Consider the following 25500-nt stretch of genomic DNA (forward strand, 5'->3'; position numbering starts at 1 on the left):
GTTCACGCAAGTTACCTACTTCATAGGTATGAATAGGACGTAGAACATATCCGTCTAAACACAGGGATGGAAGACACCAAAGATACCTCTACGATCGGAGGCCATGACACCCGAAGGCTGGGCCATGGACCGGAATGAGGGCTCATCATGATCTCTGATGCCCCTGAGTATGCAGCGTGTGGCACTAGTGTACTCCCCTCTCTCCGCCTCCGAAATGAAACAAACACCTTTTTCTCGTCTTCAATTTCTTTTCTTTGCCCCCCTTTCTTGACTACCTCGTGGGAATTGCAATTCGGCCTTATTCCCTTTTAGCCCCAGTAGGGCTGCGATCGCTGGGTGAGGCGCTGTGATCAGACCACTTCACCCACCCCTGGCTCGATTTTTCCCCCGAAACGTTTTGGATGGGACAAGTTTGACGGTTCGTGGTTCCTGGGTTCCGACTCCACACTCTCTGAAAATACACAACCCCTGTATCCGCCCTCTTTCCACCTCTCCCAACCTCCGACCGATCCTCCCCGACAAGCCCTTTTTTTTGATATCCTGTGCTGGGGCCGAGGAGCGCACATCGCACCGGGCATCCCCCGACTTGGGCGCGGACACTTCCTCAGCGCCACTGAACGACTTACGACCGATTAACGATGGCTTTCTTGTTTAAATCCAAAAAGAACCAACAAGGGACTGCGCTCCCTCCCGCGACGAGAAACGTCCACACCTCCGAGGGCTCTCCGTCGACCGGGGCCCCGTCAATCGCCAACGGGGCCAAGACCGAAGGGAACGCTTTCTCGCAGACACCGACCCCCAGCAGCAGCTATAACAATTCCCTGAATTCCGCGACGAGTCCCACCAGTCCGGATAACGTGAGAATGCGCCAGAGGGCGGAATCAGAATCCCAGGTAAGCTTGCCCGTGCAGCAATTGCCCCCGAACTGTGTTTCCCTAACGCCGTGCTTCCAGGTCCAGCGGCCGCAACAGACTCCCAATGGCGTATCTCCACAGAGTCCCAACTCCTCACTCTATCCGTGGTCACAACGCCGACTCAATTTCTCTTCGCCCCAAGCTAATCCCTTCCCCCGATATGGCGCCGCAATCAACGCCGTCGCATCGAAGGAAGGGGATATCTACATGATGGGTGGTTTGATCGATGGGTCGACCGTGAAAGGCGATCTGTGGATGATCGAAAGCAGCGGCGGCAGCTTGTCCTGCTTCCAAGTTGCGACCGTCTCAGAAGGCCCGGGTCCCCGAGTTGGTCATGCCAGCTTGCTTGTCGGAAATGCATTCATCGTTTTTGGCGGTGACACAAAAATCAACGAGACCGATGCCTTGGACGATACATTATACCTTCTTAACACATGTATGTGGTTGGTACACTTTTTCTTTGATGATTTAACTCTAACTTTTCGACCCTTTCAGCTTCTCGTCAGTGGTCTCGCGCTATTCCGCCCGGCTCGCGCCCCTCTGGGCGATACGGTCACACTTTGAATATTCTGGGCTCTAAACTCTACGTATTCGGTGGTCAGGTCGAAGGATTTTTTTTCAATGACTTGATTGCATTCGACTTGAACCAACTTCAAAATTCCTCGAATAAGTGGGAGCAGCTCGTTCAAAACAGCCATGAAGGTGGGCCCCCGGAGGGTCAAATCCCCCCAGCACGAACCAACCACACAATCGTCACCTACAACGACAAGCTGTTCTTGTTCGGAGGAACCAACGGCGTGAAATGGTTCAATGATGTCTGGGCTTACGACCCTCGTGTCGGCACATGGACTGAGATGGACTGTGTCGGGTTTATCCCCACTCCCAGAGAGGGCCACGCCTCTGCTCTGGTCAACGACGTGATGTATGTATTTGGTGGCCGGACTGACGAAGGAATGGATCTTGGTGACCTGTCCGCCTTCCGCATTTCCACACGACGATGGTACTCTTTCCAGAACATGGGTCCGGCTCCCTCCCCGCGATCTGGACACAGCATGACGGCTTTCGGCAAACAGATCATCGTCATGGCCGGTGAACCGAGCTCGGCTCCCAGAGATGCGGCCGAGCTGAGTATGGCCTACATTCTGGATACTTCCAAAATCCGATACCCTAATGAACTACAGAACGGTGAACGCAATGCCTTGCCAGGCGGCCGTAAAGCGAGTTCCGACAAGCAGGGACCTCCGTCGGGCCGGACTTCACGGGAGGCGCAGAACGCAACCCCGGATTATCTTCGTCGGGGACCGACCCCATCGAGCGAAAATCTGGTCCAGGCTGCAGGTGGACGGCAAGGCGAATTCGGATCTAATCCCAACTTGGGTCCAGGCTCCCGACTCCCACGAGCGTCGATTGCTCAAGCGCCTTCTGGCCCACCTCCGCCAGGACAAGCTCCTTCTCCGGGTCCCCGCAGCAACGGACCCCAGGCTGCATCGAATCCTCGTAGCAAGACTCCCACAAAGATCGACCGTGGCTTCACACCGACTGTGGATGTTCGCATTGCCAATGCTGATCGAAACGTTGAGTCGCCTGTTGCCAAGGATGGCCCGCAGGACGGCCCAGGTTCTTCTGGTCAACGGACTCCAACTCATCAACAACAAAAGATCGCGGCGAAAGCCATGGAAGCTGGCGAAGCGGCTCCCATGATTACTACTCCGGCTCGCCAACGGTCGTTGCAAAAGCATCGAACACGCAGTTCCGTTGATAGTGCCGAGGAATCGGTGCTTGGTGCCCGCCAAGTGAGCATTGATGGCTCTGTAGAGTCTCGCAGTTTCCGCAACTCTCGAAATTTTGGAGACGAGCCGCGGTCACCAAGGCTGACGCCTCACCAAGAGGCATTGATCAAGGAATTGGAATCTACAAAGGCGCGGAACGCTTGGTACGTGTCCGAGTTGGCATTGGCGAAAAAGGCTGGCTACATCCCCAATGCATCCAGCAGTCCTATGTTGGATGAGCGTGCTAGGGAGTTCTTCAATGACGAGGACCGTCCTCTCCTTGAGGCCTTCCTCCAAATGCGAGAGAACCTTGCCAAGATGCAGGCAACCGTGGATCGCCAAGCATCCATTGCTTCCAAGCGGATTGCCGAAGTAGAACATCAGCGCGATGTGGCTGTCAACGAGGCCGCTTATTCGCGAGCGAGACTCGCCGCTCACGGCGGTAGTCAACGAAGCACCCCGCAGCCCGAAAGCTCCCGTAATGGGGAGGATGGCGCTGAGCGTCCTACCGATATGGGCCGTCGCCTTGCATTAGCACTGGCTTCCCAGTCCGAACTCAAGGCCAAGCTGGATGTACTATCGACCGAGCTTTTGCAGGAGAAACGAGCTAAGGAGTTGGCCGAGGACACCAACGAAGCCACACGAAAACGTTTGGCAGAGCTTGAGATGTCTAACAACGCCCTGGAGGCTGAGAACCTGCGTGCTGAACTTCACCGTGCCGAGGCCTCTGCTAGACAAGAGTCCTTGATGCGCTCTGAGGCAGAGGCAGCCTTGAAGCAGCTCAGCTTGGACAAAGAAGAGCTGCTGAAGCAGATTGAGGATTCTTCCGGTCGTTTGAAGGACTTTGGTACCAACTTTGGCAGCTTGCGTGAAGCTGTTGCCGCTTCCGCTTCTAAGACAGCAATTGTTGAGAGGCAGCTGGAGGAGGAGAGAGAGCGCCGTGAGGGATTGGAGAGGAAACTCTTGCAGCTCCGATCTGAACACGAGGAGCGCACCACGGAGTTGGAGAACACCACTCGTCGCCTGCGTGATGCGGAGGAACTGGCCGAGAGCCATGCGAAGGAGGCAGAGACTCACAAGCTGGCCTTTGTTTCAGGTCTCGAGCGTGCATCATCTACTGATCTGGAAGCATCAATCCGGTCCCGCGCCGACCAGAGAGTGGCCGCTTTAGAGACCCAGATTGAGAGATCTACTGCTTTGGCCAAGGCAAACCAGGCAGCTGCTGATGCAGCTGCAGACAAGTTGAGACGTGCCGAAGAACGTATTGCCGGTCTTGAGGCGTATCAAGAGCAGGCTAGCCGCGAGGGTTTGCAATTGCGGAGGCAGCTCCAGACCGCCATGAAGGAAAGCCAGGCCGCCACCGCGGAAAGCCGCGATTTGAAGGCCCAGCTCGAATCCCACCAGCGGGAGGCTGGCGCATTGAATATTCAACATGCCGCTCTGAAGGATCTCCTCGGTGAACGAGGCGTGAATGCGGATAGCAGACGTTCTCCCCGCCTCGAATCGCCAGGATCACGCTTTGGAACTCCCGAGCAAGGTCGACTGCGCGAACTTGAGCAACAACTTTCCGCCAGTCTGAAGGCACACGAAGACATGAAGTCCACTTTCGAATCTCGTGAGCAAGAGGCCGATAAGGTGTTCCGTGAGAAGCTGGAGCAGCTCGAAAACGACTACCAATCGGCGGTCCACTACGTCAAAGGCACTGAGAAGATGCTGAAGCGCATGAAGGATGAGTTGAGCCGATACAAGTCTCAGAATGCTAAACTGCACTCTGAACTCGAGGTTGCCCAGAAGAGCCTGGAGAGCGCTGGGAGTCAGAAGGATGCCTCTAGTGCGTGGGAGGCTGAACGTACCCGGCTTCAGAAGTCGATATCCGACCTGGAGCAGAACACCTCACATTCGCTGGAGAACCTAGAGAGCCAGGTTTCGGAGCTAAAACAGGAGCTTGCCGCCGCAGAGGCTGAGAAGGAGAAATCTCAGACTGAGCACGAGCGTCTTAAGCAAGAACTGCTCTCTGCTGCCGGACGGAGCCGTGCCGAGCTTGATCAGCTCAAGCAAGAGAACGCCCACCTAGAGACTCGGGCTGCAGATGCAGAGCAGAAGGTCAACATGCTCCTGGAACAGGTTGAAACGTCGGTGGGACATTACCGCCGGCAGTCTCAACACGCTCCGGGTGCCAATGGCATCACTCGCAGCCACAGCAATGCCTCCAGTAACACGGCCGGAGGACGACCCCGCGCCGACAGCAATGTCTCCCAGGAGTCCACCTCTTTTCCTGACAACCGTGGCTCCATGGCCTTGGACTCTCTCGCCAACGAGCTCGAGGCCCTTCGCACCCATTGGGAAAGCACCAACCGCAACTACCGTCTTAGCAGCCAGCTGGATATGGATCGAACCCCGACCAAGGACACCAGCGACGGGCCTGCCATGATGAATGACAGCCTGGCGGAGTGGCGCCGGCGACTGGATGAGGAGGAACGGACCGGGGCCCCCAGTCAAAGCAAGCCGGTGGCCTCCGGCAACGGTGCCTCGATGATTTGAGTTCCTCTACTTCTACGACTACGTGCCCTGAGATATGTCAATCTGCAACACCCTCCGAGCGCTTTGCTTTGCCCCTGTATTCTGTCAGTCTCTCTTTTTGCTTTTGCCTTCGTTTTTTTTTGCGATGCATGATCCTTGTCTGATGAGGTCCCTATTTGTTTCCGTCCTCATCTGGGAAACCGAGGGACGGGCTTCCCTTCGTTTTTGTTTGTTTTTAATTCCTGGATTTTCCTTGTCGTTCGTTGTACCTCTTTGGTTTTTCTTTTTCTTATACCCCGGTTTCCCGATGTTTATTGGACTCTGGTTGTACCACTAGCAACATCCTACACGAACCTTATACTTTATAGTCAGAAAACATCATAGTCGATCTAACAAGTCCACGTTCATATCCACCCAAGCCCTTGTAGACCCAAAATTAGGGCCCGATGCGTAGCACGGGCCAATCTAAGAAGCTCAAGGGATGTTTAACTTGTCACTCAGAAGTGAAAGGCGCAGAGACCACTGCAGTCGTGTCATTTGGGACGCGCACGGAAGGCAGAGGGGGAAGCCCGGGGCAAACATGGCATTGCATGGTAGGTATCCAGTTGGACCTGGGGCAAGATGAGACATGACTCGTTTGAGAAAATGCCGCATGGAGGACAGTGAATATGTTGTTTTGTTAGAACTAAATAAGCAAAGAGAATCCAACATCTTCGGCTTTCACGGCGTTATCGGGTCAGGTGAGGCGCGCTCCGACAAGGGCCACGTCTAGAACCCCGAGACAGGAACATTCAATGCCATAGCTAAGACACTAGGTAGACAGAGCGAACCCCCCGAAAAGGAATTAATAGGTATCAGGGGATAGTAAATTTCAAAAAGACTCATAGACCACATCTCAATCAAAACATTTCAGCCCAATGTTACGGGTGTTACAGTACCCCAGCCTCGGGAGTGACTGAGCGTGACAATCCCTTGACGCCCTGTACTTTGCATGTAACGCTTTCGCTAATGAAAAATACGCCTCACCGACTCCTCCTCCTCCTCCCCCCTCTCTCCTTTCTCTCTCTCCAAACCCGTATTGCCGTGATCAAGGCTTTTGCCCTTGATATTTGATCGGTTTCCCTCCGTTTTTCTTTTCCCTTCGGCCCTGTCCGATCCTCTGTTCCTCCTCTTATCCTCTCCCCCCTTCTCCGGTCGGCCCTTCACGGTCGGCATTGGACCTCTTCGATTCTACCAAGTAAGCCACCTTTTCGTCTTTCGTCCGATCCTTTCCACCTCGTCGGGTACCTCTTCGATATCAACGGGCTCTCTCTGGCTGCCTGTGTGGCCAAAAGTGTACACGCCGACGCGGTGGCCAAACCCCAGCCGCTGAGCCCGGTAGCCTCGTTTGCCTGAGGCTCAGCTCGTCATGCCCCCTCTCCATCTGCTTCGCTCTCTGCGTCTGCCTTGCCCACCTTGCATAAATCCTCTCTTCTGTTTTCAACTGCTTTCTCCTGGAGTTTTTGTTCTGCTCGCATCTGGATTCCATCTAACGGCCATTTCAGTCTCCAGGGGCATACTGCACGGCTAGCCGCTGTGCCATCTTCGATTCAAGATGACGACCATGGTCAGTGTAAACTACGCCCATCGATCCATTCCCTCTCAGCACCCGATACCCTGAAACCTCCATCCGCATATTCTGCCCAAACAACACCGTTGTGAACGGCCTTTATCGGGGCAACTTGGAAGGCCATGTTGTGCTGACCTCATATACAGGATTTGCGTGTCGGTAACAAGTACCGCATCGGCCGTAAGATCGGCAGTGGTTCTTTTGGTGACATCTACCTGGGTGCGTGATTTGAACTATCTTTTCCGTGGTTGCCCCGCTGACAGCAACCTAGGCACCAATATCATCTCTGGCGAGGAGATCGCCATCAAGCTTGAGAGTGTCAAGGCCAAGCACCCCCAGCTCGAATATGAAGCCCGCGTCTACAAGTCTCTTGCCGGTGGTGTCGGTATCCCCTTCGTTCGCTGGTTCGGTACCGAGTGTGATTACAATGCCATGGTTATCGACCTCCTGGGTCCCAGTCTGGAGGACCTGTTCAACTTCTGCAACCGCAAGTTCTCGCTCAAGACAGTCCTCCTGCTGGCCGACCAGCTCATCTCCCGCATCGAGTACATTCACGCCAAGTCGTTCATTCACCGTGATATCAAGCCCGACAACTTCCTGATGGGTATCGGTAAGCGCGGCAACCAGGTCAACGTGATTGATTTCGGTCTTGCCAAGAAGTACCGGGACCCCAAGACCCACTTCCACATTCCCTACCGTGAGAACAAGAACCTCACTGGTACTGCCCGTTATGCCAGTATCAACACCCACTTGGGTGTCGAGCAGTCACGCCGTGACGACATGGAGTCGCTTGGATACGTGATGCTTTACTTCTGCCGTGGCTCTCTGCCCTGGCAGGGTCTGAAGGCGGCTACCAAGAAGCAGAAGTACGACCGCATCATGGAGAAGAAGATGACTACCCCCACCGAGGTTCTGTGCCGCGGTTTCCCCAACGAGTTCGCCATCTACCTGAACTACACGCGTTCCCTCCGCTTCGACGACAAGCCCGACTACTCTTACCTACGCAAGATCTTCCGTGACCTTTTCGTCCGTGAATCCTTCCAGTATGACTACGTCTTCGATTGGACCGTCTACAAGTACCAGAAGAACGCCGCCATGATTGTGGACGCCACCAAGAAGGACAAGGATGACGAGCAGGCCCGCCGCCAGGGTGCTGCTGCTGGCCCCATGGGTACCAGCGGTGCCGCCAAGCCCGGTGCCATCTCGGGACAGCGACGCAAGGTCATTGACCGCGGTACCCTCGACAACACTCCGGACACCAACCGTGCCGTGGGAGGAAGTGACAGGATGTGAGTATTTTGAAACAAGGTTCCGTGTAGGGAACCCCCTTTTTTTTTCTCCTGCGTTAGGTGTTTTCTTGTGACGCTGGCGTGGAGGACCCTTCAGTTCTGAATCTGACTAATCGCATAGTCTTCGGCGTTAGGCTGCGTTCTGCCTCGAAGGGTGCTGCTTTAGGTTATGGACCTTCTGGTGGCCGTTCGAAGCGGGACGATGGTACGGGGGCTCAGTGGTACTAATTGTGTAACACCTGCGGCGGAACTGAGGGGATGGCGATTTTTTTTCGTTTCAATTCCCTTCTCCCCTGCTTGCTTACACCCTTTGTCAACCTCAAGACACCCTGGAGATCCCATTGTCAACCACCGTGGACGCAACATTCTGCACTCGACTCGACTTCTCGGATTTCTTTTTTTCTCCTTGGATCTCTCCATTCATTCTGCAATCTCTCATAACAGCCCTTCTACCCCGTTTTCGATCCATTTTCGACCACAGCCGTTTCGACCTGTCATAGTTCACTCGTTTGCTCGCCTACGCCAATTTACGAAGATTCCTACCTGTGTGAATCTTCGACCCGAGCTTCCGATCGCCTTGACGACTGTTTTTTTCTCAAATCGGATTACCTGCACCTGCTCATGCGGGGCAGCCGATCACTCAGTCTCGAAACGCTATTCAGATGGTGGCTATTTCTTACCTCTTTGCCTTTCGGCTTTTGCGACTTGACCACCACACCTCTCGCAAGCCACTGGAAAGGAAAGATGGAAGGAGATGCGAATGACGGCATCAATTCGGAAACAGAAAATCATATTTCTGATTCTTTGATTGCTAGCACTGGACATCCTTGGACCGCATGATCGAATGCGCTACCTATCGTTATTTGCCCCTTTTCCTTGCCCATTGAGTTTTTTATCCCTATCCCTTGTTTGTTTTAGGATCTCTCTTGTTCTCGCGTTTTTTTTACTGCATATCGACGCTGAATGGGGACGAGGGGAGGACCGGTATAACCCGGCCAAGATTGGAGGGTTGTTCGAGGGTGGCTTTCTTCGGGTATTTCTTTTCGCAGGCTTCTGGATTCTCGCCACGGCTACTTTGCAGGCATTCAGATCTACGATTGTGCCCATTTGGAGGAAGTCAGGTCTCTTGGTAGTTGGCGACGGACATGGTTTGGGTCGCTTCCGGGGTGGTTTGCGTCGATATTGCACTGCGTTATCAAATTTGAGCCCTTTCTGTTCTTCCCATCTGCATGTTCAATCCCTTTACTTTCACATTTCCCGAACGGCAGGTCATTCTGATGATGCCACGACAGTGCCACTGGATCCCTCAGGTCCGGCGGTACCGCCCAGCATCTTAAGAAAATGCCTTTGGCTCTTTTCCCAACATCTAATATGAAGTTTTCCCCTCCCGTTAATTTCGAGTAGATATCTGCGTAGATACCTGCGTTCATGGGTCCACATCACATTTGACTTTGGATGAAGTCATCGAGTAGTCCGCCGCCCTGCACTGGCCAGACCCTGCTCCACCGCGGGAGGCACGTTAGATAATCATGGTATGGTAACAAGATTGCCCCGAACAGGAGATAGAAGAGGGTAAACCTTTTATAGCGTTGCACAAGAACGTCACTGTAGTACAAAGGACCCGAATTGCGGAGTCGCAAAGCGCAGGAATTGGTCAGATCACCCCGGGGTTAAAAGCTTTGGGAAGCAAAAGGAACCCAGGCCCAACTTCATCCCACGTTCCACTCCGCTCTACCATCTCAACGTCACCCCTCGTCGCAGTACAATGGACTACCCAATTTACGCCGGTCATCAATCCCAGCCCTACTCGCTTCATGGGCTACCCACCCCTGACCAACAGCCACAGTCACATAGTGACGATGGTCTCCGCGACCCGTTCGCTCTGGTACGGCTCCCCTTAGATCCAAAGCCGTCTATAAGATCGCGTCCCTTACTGACGCCAGTTCTAGAATGCATATAACAACCAATACCTTCCTGGCTTTGACCCCTCGTTCCGCCTCGACCCCTCCTCGTCGCTGTTTCCGCCGCCGCATTCACCGCCGGACTCGTTCTCCAAGTACTCGGTTTCGAGCAATGATGTGAACCATACCAAGACGGACCCGACTCCGATCGATGGCGACGAGGGTCATTATGCCGACCCCGCGGGCCGTAGCAGCAGCGAGGAGAAGGATAACATGACGCCGGCGCAGAGTAAGCGCAAGGCGCAAAACCGAGCAGCGTATGTGATGTCCCGCCACCATTTACTCCGTACGATGGCCTACAGAGGAAAGCGGTATCTGTCCAAGATACTATAAAACTAACATGCATTCGACATATAAGCCAGCGCGCATTTCGCGAACGTAAGGAGCGCCGCGTCCGCGACCTCGAAGACAAAGTGAACAACCTTGAAGAAGCATCTACAACCCTACAAGCCGACAACGAGCGCCTGAAACGCGAATTAGCCAAATTCACAACCGAGAATGAGATCTTGCGCGCTACATCACGGTCGAACGGCTCCCACCCACAAGAGTACCCCGAACCAACCGTCACAGGGCCGATGAGATACTCACCCACCGACTTCTACACGAGTCTGATGCCCGAGGGCTCAGCTTCGAATTCAGGCTCTGATGTGGCTGTCCCTGGTGCTCACACTCCACATCGCATTACGGTATGCCAGATCACGGGCGAGAAACTACTCGATGCCGGCGCCACGTGGGATCTTATCCAGGGCCACGAGCTGTTTAAACGTGGGCAGGTGGATCTTGCTGATGTCGCGGAGCGCCTCAAGGGTATGGCGCAGTGTGATGGACAGGGCCCGGCTTTCAAGGAGGGTCAAGTTCGGAGGGCTATTGAGGAGAGTGCTTCGGACCGTGATGAACTGATCTGAGGGTTTCTTCGGTTATGGATTCCGTGCCTCCGATTTGACGAGATATGTTCTTTTGATTTTCTATTTCTATCTGCGAGGATCTGCGATTGCAAGTGTTGGAGTACTCTGGCGTTGGTGCTTGGATTATCGGGCGATGGTCCGCCCTGATTGTGGCTGGTTTGGGATATTTGTTGATTTTATGGACTGACTGTCTTTGGCATTTTGAAGTTGATGTTTTACTTCTTTGGACACTTTCTTCAGTATTTTAGGAACAATACTTGCATGCAAGCTACCCGTTTCTTATGGAAATGAATCGGGTGTTTGTAAGTTTGTGGAGTGTACAGGAATCAGGTGCGTAATGTGCATGTCTTTTGACCAGTTCAACTGCGCAAAAGGGAAATATGTTCGTAGGGTCATTTGGCATTGAGCAGCTCAGGACCATTCAAGTCCTCAATGTTTTTGTTGGCCTCTTATACCCCCTCCAATTCCATCCCCATCAAGGGGCCAAGGCCGGGCATTTCATAATGGTACACGCATTGCAAAATCATGATTTGTCGTATCAAACCAAAGAGAATCAATCCCAATCGTCATCGTAATCCTCAACATTGAGCTCATCATCCTTGAGGTAATCCTCGTCCCCCTCGCGCTTCTTGAGACGAACATCACTCTCCTTCAGCGCTCCAATTTCAATAAGTAACTTCTCCAGATCCGGCAGCTTCGTCCGCGGGCCATTCAATTCCCGCAGTGTGATAAGCTGTCGCCGGATCTCGGTGTCCTTGTACACTAGGATCGTGGGTGTGTTCTTCTCCGGGTATCCCTCGATACACATGTCGGCGCGAATCTCGCAGAACTTGATGTCGCCGAACTTGGTGGCCGCTTGCCGCCACAGCTCTGTCAGCACGCGCGACTCAACGTTGGCACCTTGGGAGGTCAGGTTGACTAGCACGAAGGCGTTGTTTGAGGCGTCGGTCACCTCGCGGGCATAGTCTACCTTTTGCAGTGGGTAGACTTGGTTGAAGAGGCTGGTTTGTTGGAGGGTGGAGAGCTCTGCGAAGCGTTTTTGGCTATTAGGTGGGTTAGCTTGGGCTTTATACATTAAGGCAATGAGCAGAGCTATTTGTGTAATTTTTTTTTTAAAATATGCCCGGTTCATTCCGTATGAATACTCACCGATATTGCTGGAGGAAGCCCTCATCCTCCTCATCCTCGAGTGCGTCCAGTTCATCAATGTCCTTGTCCTCGAGTCGGTTCTCATACGCTTTGTGTTCTGCCGCGATCAGAGCTTCTTGGATCAATGGCTCGGGGTCTTGTGGTTTCTCGGGGATGATTCCATGTTGACGAAGGATATCATTCCTAAATCCATACTGCAGTTAGTCCGTGCTCGTAAATAGCTCGTGGCGGGTGGGGGATGCGGGCGGCAGGTAGAAGGCAGCAGGTAAAAGGTGTGTACGACGTACCATTCGGTGTCCTCGTTGGGATTGACTTCGACCTGCATAGTGAATTCACAAGCACACTGCAGTAATTCTCGGTGCTTGAGTGAAGATCAAGTCGAGTGTGAGGGGAGAGCCAGGCATCATTGCGCCCTCCTGTTTGCATGTTTGCAGTGTTCGGGGCGCCACAGAGCCAAACACACGGAAGGCCACCTTCAACTTAACTCCATAAACAGTCGGAGCTCGAGGTCACCCTTCATCCCCACGTTTCCATTTCTCCCCAATTCCTTCGCTCTCTTCATTCGCTTGGGGGTGACTATGCCAATGCAGTAGTCGCCTACACCGCCTCACCCCTACTGCTACTGTGTCCTCCCATTTCCATCCACCCTCGGCGATCGCGAACACACTCTGCTGGTGCAATCCCAGCACCTGGGCAATATGAGCTACATGAAGAAAGATGAAGATGCGGACCAGGTCATGATCAAGCTTGATCGGACCTCCGTATTCCAAGATGGTACGCGGTCCGCATTGGGACTTTTCCCCCCTGGCCATGCGGCTCAGCACACCCACCCATTGTACAATTGTACTGACTTGATTCTTTTCCTAGCTCGACTTTTCAACTCCTCCCCGATCTCGCCGCGGACATGCCGTACGTTATTGACCAAGATCGCGGTCCTCCTCTTCACGGGGGAGCAGTTCCCCACGAACGAAGCCACCACTCTCTTCTTCGGTATCTCCAAGCTGTTCCAGAACAAGGACCCCTCGTTGCGCCAGATGGTTTATCTCATTTTGAAGGAGCTGGCTGGTACCGCGGAGGATGTGATTATGTCGACCAGTATCATCATGAAGGACACTGCGGTCGGCAGCGACGTTCTGTACCGGGCCAATGCCATCAGGGCGCTGTGCCGAATCATTGATGGCTCCACGGTTCAGGGTATTGAGCGCCTCATCAAGACCGCCATTGTCGACAAGACTCCCTCGGTTTCTTCGGCTGCCTTGGTTTCGTCCTACCACCTTCTCCCTATCGCCCGCGACGTCGTTCGGAGATGGCAGAGTGAGACTCAGGAGGCCGCTTCGTCCTCCAAGTCATCGACCGGTTTCCTAGGCTTCTCGTCTGGCTCGCAGGCCCACGCTATCTCGCAGTCGAACTTTATGACCCAATACCACGCAATTGGTCTTCTGTACCAGATGCGCTCGCACGACCGCATGGCACTGGTCAAGATGGTGCAGCAGTACGGTGCAGCAGGTGTGGTTAAGAGCCCTGCTGCTCTGGTTCTTCTGGTTCGTCTGGCGGCCAAGTTGGCGGAGGAGGACCAGGGTCTCCGGAAACCCATGATGCAGATGCTGGATGGCTGGCTCCGTCACAAGCACGAAATGGTCAACTTCGAGGCCGCAAAGGCCATTTGCGACATGCGCGAGGTCTCTGATGCCGAGGCCTCTCAGGCCGTCCACGTTCTCCAGCTGTTCTTGTCCTCCCCCCGATCCATCACAAAGTTCGCCGCTATTCGTATCCTGCACAACTTCGCTACTTTCAAGCCACACGTCGTCAACGTGTGCAACCCCGATATCGAGGCGCTTATCTCCAACACCAACCGCTCCATCGCCACCTTCGCCATTACGACCCTGCTCAAGACTGGCAACGAGGCTAGCGTGGACCGCTTGATGAAGCAGATCTCGGGTTTCATGGCCGATATCACCGACGAGTTCAAGATCACCATTGTCGAGGCCATCCGCACGTTGTGTCTGAAGTTCCCCAGCAAGCAGGCTGGCATGCTAGTCTTCTTGAGTGGCATTCTGCGCGACGAGGGTGGTTACGATTTCAAGCGCACCGTTGTGGAGAGCATGTTCGACTTGATCAAGTTCGTCCCCGAAAGCAAGGAGGATGCTCTCGCTCATCTTTGCGAGTTCATTGAGGACTGCGAGTTCACTAAGCTCTCCGTCCGGGTCTTGCACCTGCTTGGTGTTGAAGGCCCCAAGACGTCCCACCCCACCAAGTACATCCGGTACATCTACAACCGTGTCGTTCTGGAGAACGCCATTGTTCGCGCTGCCGCCGTTACTGCTCTCGCCAAGTTCGGTGTTGGTCAGAAGGATCCCGAAGTCAAGTCCAGTGTGCATGTTCTCCTCACCCGTTGTCTTGATGACACCGACGATGAGGTGCGCGACCGTGCTGCCCTCAACCTGCGCCTTATGGGTGCCGAAGATGACATGGCCGGAGCGTTCATTAAGAATGGTAAGTACACTTTGCATAACCTCCACTTTCATCATTATACTAACGGCACCAGATTCGATGTATTCTCTTTCCACATTTGAACACCAGCTCGTCATGTACGTGACATCAGGTGACAAGCAGACCTTCGCTGCAGCCTTCGATGTCTCCTCTGTCCCCGTTGTCACCCAAGAGCAGGCCTTGGCTGAGGAGCGGACCAAAAAGCTCACCACCGCCACCCCCACCCTCAAAGCGCCGTCCACCGGTGTCCCCAAGAGCAAGGGAAGTGGTGTCGCCGAGGCAGCTGCCGCCGCCGCTACTCAAAAGTATGCCGAGCAACTTATGCAGATCCCCGATATTAAGGAATACGGCAACTTGCTCAAGTCCTCCTTGCCCGTCGAACTCTCTGAGAGCGAGACTGAGTACGTTGTCACCGCCGTCAAGCATATCTTCAAGGAGAACATCGTCGTGCAGTATGATATTAAGAACACCCTGCCGGATGTTGTCCTTGAAAATGTGACTGTTGTCGCAACACCATCGGAGGACGACGTGTTGGAGGATGACTTCATCATTCCGGCTCCCAAGTTGACTCCTAACGAGCCTGGTGTTGTCTATGTGGCATTCAAGAAGCTTGGCGGTGAACACAGCGTCCCGATCTCCTCTTTCACCAACAACTTGAAGTTCACCACCAAGGAGATCGATCCTAACACCGGCGAGCCGGAAGATAGTGGTTACGATGACGAGTACCAGGTGGAGGACCTTGAGCTTACTGGCAGCGACTACGTGATCCCCACGTTCGCTGGCAGCTTCGACCACATCTGGGAGCAGACTGGTGCCAACGGTGAGGAGGAGAGCGAGACTTTGCAACTAAGCAACATGAAGGGCATTACCGGTAAGTCGCTTCTTCAGATCCTAGTTCCATGTCAAAACATACTAACGACACCCAGATGCCACGGAGCAATTGATCTCTGCTCTTTCCCTTCAACCCCTGGAGGGCTCAGACGTCGCCCTGAACAACAGCACACACACGCTCAAGCTCTTCGGCAAGACCGTATCCGGCGGCCGGGTGGCCGCTCTCATCAAGATGGCCTTCTCCACCAAGAGCGGCGTCACGACCAAGATCACTGTGCGGGCGGAAGAGGAGGGCGTTGCCGCTGCCGTGCTGGCATCTGTCACTTAATGTTTTTAACCTACTTTTTTCTCCTTTTTCTATATCAAATTGTAGTAGACATGAGGATTTGGTTCCACTCACGCTTCCCACCCTGTTTTGTCCCCAAGGGCCTTTCCTATCTGTTGTCGCTGTTCTTAAGCTCAGGGCCAATTGTTTGTTGCTTGTGACGAGTCCCATGAAGCTGCTACAAAAATTGGAGGACTTGTTCTGTCTGCTGTCAAGCCTGGTTTTTTTGTTCGTTGTTTTTGAGGTGTCCAAATAGATTTGATGGAATACATTTCAGAAAGGTTCTTGATCCAAAGTACTAAATTCGCTAATGGGGTACAAAGATGGGTTTCTTCCAACCTGGCCAGTGGGACGAAAAGCAGTCTCCAAGGTGCCAAAATTTTGGCCAGGAATATCGCCCGGCTAATCAATCCATGGCGTAGAGACCACAGTTCTCAATGCCTTCGAGGTCGGCTGGGGGGCTCCTTTGCACACGCCTGCGGAGCTTCGTCGAGATCGGTGAGAATTGGCTATTCCACAGGTTGTTGGGAAGCTCACACATTCCCAAAGCCAGGACATTGCACAAATTGAGGTTCAATGCCTGGAAAAGTTGTTGCGTGAATTCTTTGAGGACCTGGCCGGAGTACGGCTCAGTCAACTCGAGCACCCGAATCGACATCGAGGGTTCAGGGGGCGGCAACATGAAGAAGTCCTCCGTACAGTCCAGTGGGATCCTGAGGTGCATCAAGTTCCGCAGCTTGTATAAGATTCCAGTGGGTGCGTCCTGAAACATCATTGTATTGCTGCGGGTGATGTAGAGACGAACGAGGTATTCATGGATATTCTCGTTGTCGAGAATGCCCTCTAGGGTGGCAGCGCGCAGGTTCTGGCAATTGCGAATGGTGAGCTTGAACGGATGTGAAGGCCACTGGAACCTGCGCATCACCTGAGGGTCAAGCGTCCCTCCGATCTTGATGCTTCGCAGAGAAGCAGGCCAATCTCCAATGGAGTCGTCCGTGTCGACAATCGCCATTTTGAGCGGAAGGCTGACGGTCACAAGATTTGGCAAGCCACTGATAGCCTGCTTGAGGTCTGGGAAAGTGAAGCAGTCCTCGGTCCGATGCTTGTCGGTCAGCAGAGTGAGGTCCAGCTGTTCGACATTCTTGCACATAGACAGGGTAGTCAGGCCCTCAATGCCAAATGGTGTCGGTGGAGCCTCGAAGCTGATCAGGTTAGATTGCAGCCGGCTCAGCAATCGTTCAAGCAGCATGTCAGGGATATCGTGGTCGAGATGTCCCATCTTGAGGACGTGAATCATTGATCCAAAGTCGATGTTCAAGTGATTGGCGTCACCGGACTGGGTCACGGTGTCAACAAACCGATCCAGGCTGTTTGCCGCGCGAAGCTCTGGGCAAAGATACAGCAAAGCGATGCCAGCTGTGTACCACTCGTGTGATACAAGACAGAAGTTCGTCATGCGCCGCTGTCGCGCCATGAGTCCATCTCCATTCTCGTCCCGTTCTGTAATGGACCAAAGATGCTCTGCGATGATCAGGATGATCTCGAAGGGTAATCTGGAGCAGCCGATGGAGGACATATTGGATTGCAGTAATGGAGGGAGGGTTGTCAAGAGAAGAAGGCTTGGCCAAGTGAAGAGAAGTTGAACAGGGGATATGATGAGAGGAGAATTGATTGATTGGAGGGGACGAATTTATAGAAGAGATAATAGGGAAGGTGCCAGTGAATGAATCATAAGGGCTGCTATTAGTTCACCTTGAAGCTTCTTCTGGTTCTTCGAATATCTTGAATATGCCTTACCCAGGCTAGTTAGTTGGGCTCGGCGGCAAAAAAGAAGTGAGAGAAAAGCGAGGATTATTAAATACTCGAGTAATGCGAAACTCCGAGTAATACGGGAAGTATTCCAGGCCAGGTTGAGCGAAGTTAAATGTCCAGGATTAACGGGAGTTGTGGTGCTGAAGTATGAGGGACCGTGGGGACCTGGGTAGAAAGTAGCTACGCCGGATCGGAGATGCCCATTTTTGTGGGGAAGAACTCGCCTTCAACCCCCAATGGCACCGTTCATTGCTGCTATTTCCTGTCTAAATGAATATGTGCAATGCGCTGGGTGGGTATCTCGCTATGAATTTAGTCTAAATCATTATGAGTCGTCGTTGAGAGTGTACAGCCCCAAATCTTCGAGTTTCTCAAGCTCGTCATCATTTCCCTCGTCAATGTGCTTCCAGATCTCCTCGTCCAGCTCCTCCTCGCGTTCTTTTACCATGTGCAAGCACTTTTCGCTGATGCCGAATGCCCACAGATTGGGCAAGTTCTGGTTGAATGCCTTGAGCAGCTCATCCGGGAGGCTGAACCCGAGAGGTTCCTCATCGAAGTATGGCCTCGTTAACTCTAGTGCTCGAAGTGGAAGGCTTGGAAGCCCTTCGGGCGGCGGCAGAAGAAGAAGATCCTTAGTGACATCAACTGGTATCTTCAAGAAGATGAGGTTCGGCAGCCAATATAGGCTATCACTCGCCTGATCAGTGCACATCTCCTCGTTGGTATTTTCCAGATGTAGAGATTGAAGGCGTTCACGAAGCTGTTCATTTTCGAGGACGCTATATAAAACGACCGCGCTGAGATTTGTACACTTCCAGATGGATAACTCGGAGATGGACGGTGGCCATTCAAATGTACCCATCACTCTGGGATCCAGGGTTCCACCAATCCTTAAGCTCCGTAGCTCAGGTGGCCACTTGCCGGTGGATTCGTCCGTATGTGTAAGAGACATTGAAGCAGGAAGCTCTAGTTTTCTGAGCTTCCATAAACTGCCGATGGCTTTCTTCAAGCGGTGAAATGGAATCACTTGTCCGCTGATGAGACTCAGGTTGAGCTCCAGAAGATTGTGGCATTTTGACAGCGCTGGGAGGCAGTTGACCGAGAAGGAAACCCGCGGTGCGATAAAGAACCTGAGGTTCTCCTTCACCCGTCCCAACAGGCGTGCTGTGAGACTGTTTGAGCTGTGGTGAACCAGGCCCGCCAAAGAAAGTGTCATCACCATCGATCCAAAATCGGCCTTTGTTTTGACACCTCGAGGCGGGCACATGGTGTGGGCGAATTTGGTGAATCCATTACCACCCGGAAACACAGGGCGCTGGTAGAGGAAGCTGATTCCGACTGAATACCATTGCCGAGAGACCAGGCAGAAGCTATAAAAAGCCCGTTGTCTTGCGACAAGAGACTGGGGCGACTCATCCTCGTCGGTCTGGTTAAGAAACTCGGCGATGAGGAAGACGACTTCAGTGGGGAGGAAGACGCTGCGGCTTGGCGAGTACATGACGGATCTGGCTTTGTTCACGTAGCATGATTGAATCGGAGGGAGTGGTCTGGACTGTCTGGCCTGTCTGGGACAAAGTGTAAGATCGTGAAGAACAAGCCGCGGCGAATCGGAGAAGTGAAAGTGTGGGGCGGGAATGATATCACTGGCCGGAGCTCCCCTCACCCTTGTCGCCTCTACAACTCCCCTCAATCGCAACACGATGAGACTCCAAACAGTCTGGCGGGCACGGAGCTTGCTTCAGCGTGCGCCAGTCAGCTGCACATTCGGCCGTCGAGCCATTCAAACTGCTAGTTCGACCCGCGTACCGGACTTTGCCTTTGCCTTTGAGTGAGTGACTGCGATGTATGCGTATGGCCGAAACCTTGCCTCTCAGGACTAATGCACCATCACAGCATCGACGGAGTCCTCCTACGATCTTCAAAACCTATACCCGGCGCTGCCGACTCCCTCGCCCTTCTAAAGGAGCAAGGCATTCCTTTCATCCTGCTCACCAATGGCGGCGGTAAACACGAGACAGAGCGCGTTGCGGAGATCAGCGAGAAGCTGAGCGTGCCGCTGGACCCGTCAGTGATTGTGCAGAGCCACTCACCCTTTGCGGAGCTAGTTAATGGCCCCGATGAGGAGAGGGCGCTGGAGAACAAGTGCGTGCTGGTTGCCGGAGGTGATGGCGATAACTGTCGGCGTGTCGCGGAGCAATACGGGTTCAAGAATGTTGTGACACCAGGAGACATATTCATGGCCAACCCGTCCGTCTGGCCATTCTCGAAGAACTTCTCGAACTACTACAAGACATTTGCCCGACCGCTACCCAAGCCATTGGACCCGACAGACCCGATTAAGGGTCTTAAAATCGACGCCGTCTTCGTTTTCAACGATCCCCGGGACTGGGCACTAGATACCCAGGTCATTATGGATCTTCTCCTCTCGTCCCAGGGTCATGTGGGCACTCTCTCGGAAAAGAATGGTCGTGTTGATCTTCCCAACCACGGATACCAGCAGGATGGCCAGCCTCACTTGTATTTCTCTAACCCTGATTTGTGGTGGGCCGCCGCGTACCCTTTGCCACGTCTTGGTCAAGGTGGTTTCCGTGAAGCCCTGGAGGGCGTTTGGGCTGCGACTACTGGTGGGCCTAGCAAGGGCATCGAATTGAAGAAAACAGTGATCGGAAAACCATATCAAGGAACCTACGAGTTCGCCGAGCGACAGCTGCTTCGCAACCGCTCGAAGACCTTTGGTGGTGCGGCAGATCTCCCACCGATTCGGCGTGTCTACATGGTTGGTGACAACCCTGAGTCGGATATTCGGGGCGCGAACTCCTATCGCAGTGAGTTCGGCAGTAGCTGGCACTCGATTCTGGTACGCACCGGCGTGTACAGTGGTGGAGACCCTGCTTGGGCTCCCAAGACCATCATGGATGATGTTCAGAAGGGAGTGCAGTGGGCTCTGAAGGCTTCGAAGTGGTCTTGATTCAGCACCAACTGCATCGGTCGTCTTGAAGGTTCATTGATGTGCCGGGAATAGGCATACATACGGCGCTGATTCGATGCATATATGTTCAGACCTTGGTCACACATTTCTTGTAGATTTCCAGCGAATTTATCTCATTTTCGACAGTAAAATCAGTATCGTTCGAACTATACGGAGTAACTTTGCGCCCTTGTAATGAAGTTTCTCAAATATAAGGGAACAGGTATTTCAATATTTGAACCAAGTCTGAAGAGACACAAAATGAATATACCACTCTTGCACTGCCTAATCCCAGGGTGTCCAAATCTTCAGGTTATTCTCAACAGACACCAAACTTCTTCGTCGGCATCGACGAGATAAATAGAGGTCATGTGACCAACACCCCTCTTAGGGTTTAGGGCACTCCGGCGGGGTGAGTCAAGAGTTGATGTGTCAACCGCAAAGAGCTTTCCCATTCCAGAGCATCATTAAGGTACAGAACTTCTCCGGCAGTCAGCCCCAATAACCACTAATTGTTTCTCTGATAGCATCATGGCGGACTCCGAATTGCCCACCCGTCCCAAGCCCGAGGAAACCCCCGCCGCTCCCGCGGAAGGCGGCGACTCCAAGAACGCGAGCAAGAATGCGCTGAAGAAGGCGGCCAAGGAGAAGGCCAAGGCTGAGAAGGCTGCTGCCCGCGCGGCTCAGGAGAAGGCTCAGGCTGCGACAGCCGCCATTGACACCGCCAAGGATCTGTATGGCCCGCTCCCCGAAACCGAGGACGTCATCTCCAGCACCCGATTCACCGAGCTATCGGAGGCTTACGCCGAGAAGGAGGTGACTGTGGTCGCTCGTGTGGACAATGCGCGTGTGCAGAGTGCCAAGTTGGCGTTCTTGATGCTGCGCCAGCAGGGACAGAAGATCCAGGCCGTTATCGCGGCCCAGGAGCCTATCTCCCGCCAGATGATCAAGTATACCGGTGGCTTGAACGTGAACTCCATTGTGCAGATTACTGGTCTTATCAAGGTGCCGGCCGAGCCCATCTCGTCCGCATCGATCCAGAACCTCGAGATCCACATCCGCAAGGTGTACATGATCTCCGAGGCCGCGCAGATGCTGCCCATGCAGGTCAAGGATGCTGAGCGCCCGCCTCCGATGGAGACCAACGATGAGAGTCCTCAGGTTGACGCCGAGGGTGCCCCCATCGTGACCCTCAAGACCCGTCTCGACAACCGTGTTCTGGACCTGCAGACCGAGACCAGCCAGGCCATCACCTGGATCTCCAGCGGAGTCGCCCAGCTTTTCGCCGAATACATGATCAAGAGCGGCTCGCGATGGATCTTTACTCCCAAGCTGGTCAGTGCTGCCACCGAGGGTGGTAGCAACGTCTTCGAGGTCAAGTACTTCAAGCGCAACGGCTACCTGGCCCAGAGTCCCCAGCTGTACAAGCAAATGTGCATTGCTGGTGACATGGAGAATGTGTTCGAGATTGCCCCCGTGTTCCGTGCGGAGGACAGCAACACCCACCGTCATCTGACTGAGGTAAGATCATGCTGCAGTGATGGGGAAATAGACCCGTGCTAACGAACCCGTAGTTCGCCGGTCTCGATTTCGAGAAGACTTTCCAGAACCACTATCATGAGGTGCTTGACTTCGCCGAGGACCTTTTGGTCTTCATCCTCTCCCAGCTGAAGGAGCGCTACGCTGCCCAGATCGCCACCATCCAGAAGTCTTACCCCAAGGCCGGTGACTTCAAACTGCCCAAGGACGGCAAGGCCCTGCGCCTGAACTACATGGACGGTGTTGCTCTGCTGAAGGAGGCCGGCGTTGACATGTCCGAGCAGGAGCGCTTCGAGAACGATTTCTCTACCGCGATGGAGAAGCAGCTCGGCCAGATCATCCGCGAGAAGTACGACACCGACTTCTACGTGCTGGACAAGTTCCCCATGGCGGTTCGTCCGTTCTACACCAAGGCCGACCCCAAGGATGCCCGCTTCTCCAACTCCTATGACTTCTTCATGCGAGGTGAGGAGATTATGTCGGGCGCCCAGCGTATCCACGACATCAACGAGCTGGAGCAGTCGATGCGTTCCAAGGGCTTGGATCCCACCCAGGAGGGCTTCGAGGACTATCTCAATGCTTTCCGCCAGGGCTGCCCCCCTCACGCCGGTGGTGGTCTGGGTCTGAACCGTATAGTGATGTTCTTCCTGGGACTGCCTAACGTGCGGTTGGCGTCTCTGTTCCCTCGTGACCCTCAGCGTCTGCGGCCGTGAGCGGATCGTCTGTAAATAGACTTGAAAAGAATTAATTGTTTGAACGACCATACAAATGTCCTCCACTTGACCGACAATAGATTGTTTCAAGAATAGAGTAGATCGTTTACTCGAATTTAATGTGGGAGGGGTAGGGGGGCAAGATGTCAAAGTGGCAGAAGATGGGGTCTGTGAATGGCCTCGAATCAATACTCCACCAGCTCCACCAAAACTCCACCAAAACTCCACCAAAACACGTCAAAACAACCCCACTTGGCGCGGATTTAGTGGGTGCCAAAATTTCTTTGAAAGTACTTTCGTGACTAAAACAACAAACTAACAAAAATTCACCCCCGGCGGGGCCAGGAACCGAAGGCTATAAAACCCCTCAACGGCGAGGTTTTGCGACGCGAGTCGAACCGCAGGGCTTGCTTAAATGCAGCAGCTGGTCGCCCAGCTACGCCACTCACCCTCGGGTACCTGATTACTCTCGAAACTTTTCCATAACCTGCCCCTCGATTCTGAATTCGGTATAGATGAGGAAAGAGCTTCCCCGGATTTTCTTTGATGACTCAGCTCCCGCGCTTTCCGAAGTTCATTGGTCCAGACTGGTGGACCGTGCTTCGGTCCCACCTGCCTGGACATTCAATTTCAACTTCACTGCAGTCGCGATTTAACACTATTCCCAGACACACTCGGCCCATCCTTGAACTTCACTATCTATTTTTGGTTATTTCACAAACATGTACTAGCTTGACAATGATTAATGCAAACACGACCCATCCCAAGGTCTTGAATATATTTCCCTTTTCCAGACTCAAATGTATTGTTCCATTGGTTATAACTTTGGAAACCGTGTCACTTCCATAGCGCATATCTTTTTTGCTTATGTATTTAGTCCTGGCATTCAAGGTCGTGTCTTAGCAAAGCTCAAGACATCCAATTAATCTGCCTAAACGCTGCCAAGGTAAACAGCTTCATACAAATTGACGTAGAATCGGATTCAGCGTCGCACTATTATGGACTGGACCTGATCACATGCGGCTTACCTTCCGAGATACCTGGTTAAATTTGAAGGCTGCTTCTTGCGTGGTATTTCAGCTCCTCTACGGCTCTCTTCCTCATCATTTCCCAAGAGAGCCAGGCCCAAATCACCTTATCGGGCGATAAGCTCGATAAGCCAGGTGGGCCCAAGGTCCCCAACTTTTCCTTCTGCAACGCCCGTGATGGCTGACAAGCGCAAAGCATCCATGGCCGCTCCCAATCCCGAGCCTAAGCGACCACGCGTATCCAAGGATGATGACAGCGACAGCGGTTCCGCCGTGACTCCCTCGGAGCGGCCGCGGAATAACCCCATCTACGGCCAGAAGAGCGCGTTTCCTGGCCTCGACGATGGCGGCGACGAGCTGACCTATGACGAGCCTGATGGAGCCCTGGAATACTTGCGCATGGTCCGGTAAGCCCTTGCCATTTATAGTCGGTGTATAGCACCTGCTGCCCCTGTACGCATAGTGGACCTTTATCTGACCTTGGAACGAGCTTCTAGGTCCGAAGCCAGCTCGCTACCAACGCTCTTCATCGCCGCAGCCTCGAAGAAAGAAGCGACAACCTCGATAAAGAACACAGGGACGGGCTCTGTTCCTCCAGGGCCGCAGTCATCTCTGCCAGCAAGGTTCTTCGACGACGAGGCCTACATCGCCCCCGTGAAGGGCAACAAAAACATGATCGGTTCCTCCGAAGACGCATTACCAGAAGCACAGACAATATTCTATGACCTCCTCCGTCATCGATTCCGGCTGCTCCGATCAACCCTACGATGCACACCCCCAGCTACCGCCATCGCCGCCCTTGACGACTCCCATCCTATCAGCCTTCCACGTCACCACGAAGCTGCGCGAAAAGAGTGGCGGCGCTTAATACTTTCAGTGGATCCACACATGGCTCAACTAGCATGCATGGATTCACATAGTGTGCTCGGGGCTCTGGGGATCGTGGCGCGAGAGTTGTCCGACGTCGTGCGAGGCGAGAACGCCGAAAGTATTCGACGCATGGGTGCTTGGACCTGGGGAATATTGGGCAAGTGCCGCGAAGTGGGAGAATTGGCTACGGAGGACGTGGGAGCTATTCGCGACCTCGGCAAACGCGCTGCGAAGATTTGCGAAAAGATCGGGGAGGCAAACAGCCAGTATCCCGTTGACGGGGCCGATTCAGAGGCCGGAGAGGATATCCAGACCGGAAATAAAAACTCGCAAGGTGATACTGGGCAACACGTGATGCAGCAGGCGGAAGTCACGGGTACTGGCGACTCTGATATGGCTGATGCTACGGACGAGTCGGATGACTTGGAGGCCGCAAAGGCTCGTCTTCAGGCCCAACTGCAGGCGAACATCTCCACCAACCCAACAGATGATACCAGTGAAGGAGACAAAGAATATGTGACGCAACAAACCCACGCCATGCTTGACATGATCCTCACCGTTGTGGGCGAATTCTTTGGACAGCGGGATCTGCTGGAGGCACGGCAATCTTGGGCCATTTAGACTGTACTAGGGACATTGTTTGATATAACTGAGATACCCCGAGCGCAATTCCATTCAACGTGTACAATAAAGTCACACTACCATTCATATTTACATCCCATGTATCTATACAACGTGATCGCCGATCAGCCTGGGTGCCTGACGGAGCTAAACCGCATCGGGCTCTTTGCGTCATGCGTCAACTGCA

General features: G+C 53.5%; 10 protein-coding genes across 10 annotated transcripts; 7 read left to right on the forward strand and 3 right to left on the reverse strand.

The window, feature by feature from the left end:
* Positions 1-638: 638 nt before the first annotated feature.
* N7498_003806 (uncharacterized protein) lies at positions 639-5224 on the forward strand (the record flags this gene model as incomplete). The annotated part of the gene is made up of 3 exons (XM_058450868.1): positions 639-893; positions 954-1350; positions 1410-5224. 3 exons carry the CDS (start codon positions 639-641, stop codon positions 5222-5224), a joined length of 4467 nt encoding a protein of 1488 aa, XP_058310330.1.
* A 1573-nt stretch (positions 5225-6797) lies between these two features.
* On the forward strand, positions 6798-8329 carry N7498_003807 (casein kinase 1 family protein; the record flags this gene model as incomplete). Its single annotated transcript, XM_058450869.1, has 4 exons — positions 6798-6809; positions 6959-7031; positions 7084-8101; positions 8236-8329. 4 exons carry the CDS (start codon positions 6798-6800, stop codon positions 8327-8329), a joined length of 1197 nt encoding a protein of 398 aa, XP_058310331.1.
* Positions 8330-9866: 1537 nt separating this feature from the next.
* Positions 9867-10967, forward strand: N7498_003808 (bZIP transcription factor; the record flags this gene model as incomplete). The annotated part of the gene is made up of 3 exons (XM_058450870.1): positions 9867-9986; positions 10051-10319; positions 10421-10967. The coding sequence occupies 3 exons, from the start codon at positions 9867-9869 to the stop codon at positions 10965-10967; spliced, it is 936 nt and encodes a 311-aa protein (XP_058310332.1).
* A 553-nt stretch (positions 10968-11520) lies between these two features.
* N7498_003809 (phosducin family protein) lies at positions 11521-12474 on the reverse strand (the record flags this gene model as incomplete). The annotated part of the gene is made up of 3 exons (XM_058450871.1): positions 12404-12474; positions 12117-12299; positions 11521-12010 (listed from the first exon to the last, which is right to left on the reverse strand). The coding sequence occupies exons 1-3, from the start codon at positions 12439-12441 to the stop codon at positions 11521-11523; spliced, it is 711 nt and encodes a 236-aa protein (XP_058310333.1). The 5' UTR covers positions 12442-12474.
* Positions 12475-12502: 28 nt separating this feature from the next.
* On the forward strand, positions 12503-16040 carry N7498_003810 (uncharacterized protein). Its single transcript, XM_058450872.1, has 4 exons — positions 12503-12890; positions 12984-14609; positions 14662-15477; positions 15533-16040. The coding sequence occupies exons 1-4, from the start codon at positions 12815-12817 to the stop codon at positions 15763-15765; spliced, it is 2751 nt and encodes a 916-aa protein (XP_058310334.1). The 5' UTR covers positions 12503-12814; the 3' UTR covers positions 15766-16040.
* Positions 16041-16168: 128 nt separating this feature from the next.
* Positions 16169-17338, reverse strand: N7498_003811 (uncharacterized protein; the record flags this gene model as incomplete). The annotated part of the gene is made up of 1 exon (XM_058450873.1): positions 16169-17338. One exon carries the CDS (start codon positions 17336-17338, stop codon positions 16169-16171), a length of 1170 nt encoding a protein of 389 aa, XP_058310335.1.
* A 561-nt stretch (positions 17339-17899) lies between these two features.
* On the reverse strand, positions 17900-19072 carry N7498_003812 (F-box domain protein; the record flags this gene model as incomplete). The annotated part of the gene is made up of 1 exon (XM_058450874.1): positions 17900-19072. One exon carries the CDS (start codon positions 19070-19072, stop codon positions 17900-17902), a length of 1173 nt encoding a protein of 390 aa, XP_058310336.1.
* Positions 19073-19274: 202 nt separating this feature from the next.
* On the forward strand, positions 19275-20542 carry N7498_003813 (putative HAD superfamily hydrolase; the record flags this gene model as incomplete). Its single annotated transcript, XM_058450875.1, has 2 exons — positions 19275-19402; positions 19468-20542. 2 exons carry the CDS (start codon positions 19275-19277, stop codon positions 20540-20542), a joined length of 1203 nt encoding a protein of 400 aa, XP_058310337.1.
* Positions 20543-21073: 531 nt separating this feature from the next.
* Positions 21074-22794, forward strand: dps1 (putative aspartyl-tRNA synthetase Dps1; the record flags this gene model as incomplete). The annotated part of the gene is made up of 2 exons (XM_058450876.1): positions 21074-22063; positions 22117-22794. 2 exons carry the CDS (start codon positions 21074-21076, stop codon positions 22792-22794), a joined length of 1668 nt encoding a protein of 555 aa, XP_058310338.1.
* Positions 22795-23999: 1205 nt separating this feature from the next.
* On the forward strand, positions 24000-25313 carry N7498_003815 (SIP1 domain-containing protein; the record flags this gene model as incomplete). Its single annotated transcript, XM_058450877.1, has 2 exons — positions 24000-24229; positions 24320-25313. The coding sequence occupies 2 exons, from the start codon at positions 24000-24002 to the stop codon at positions 25311-25313; spliced, it is 1224 nt and encodes a 407-aa protein (XP_058310339.1).
* Between the last annotated feature and the right edge of the window lie 187 nt (positions 25314-25500).

Source organism: Penicillium cinerascens (genome assembly GCF_028974065.1).
Source record: "Penicillium cinerascens strain IBT 15544 chromosome Unknown contig_24_segment0_segment0, whole genome shotgun sequence".
Classification (NCBI taxonomy): domain Eukaryota; kingdom Fungi; phylum Ascomycota; class Eurotiomycetes; order Eurotiales; family Aspergillaceae; genus Penicillium; species Penicillium cinerascens.

Coding starts and splice junctions, on each gene's coding strand:
- N7498_003810 (XM_058450872.1), top strand. CDS start 12,815: ATGAGCTACATGAAGAAAGATGAAGATGCGGACCAGGTCATGATCAAG. Junction 12,891..12,983: donor GACCTCCGTATTCCAAGATG/GTACGCGGTCCG, acceptor TTCTTTTCCTAG/CTCGACTTTTCAACTCCTCC. Junction 14,610..14,661: donor CGGAGCGTTCATTAAGAATG/GTAAGTACACTT, acceptor TAACGGCACCAG/ATTCGATGTATTCTCTTTCC.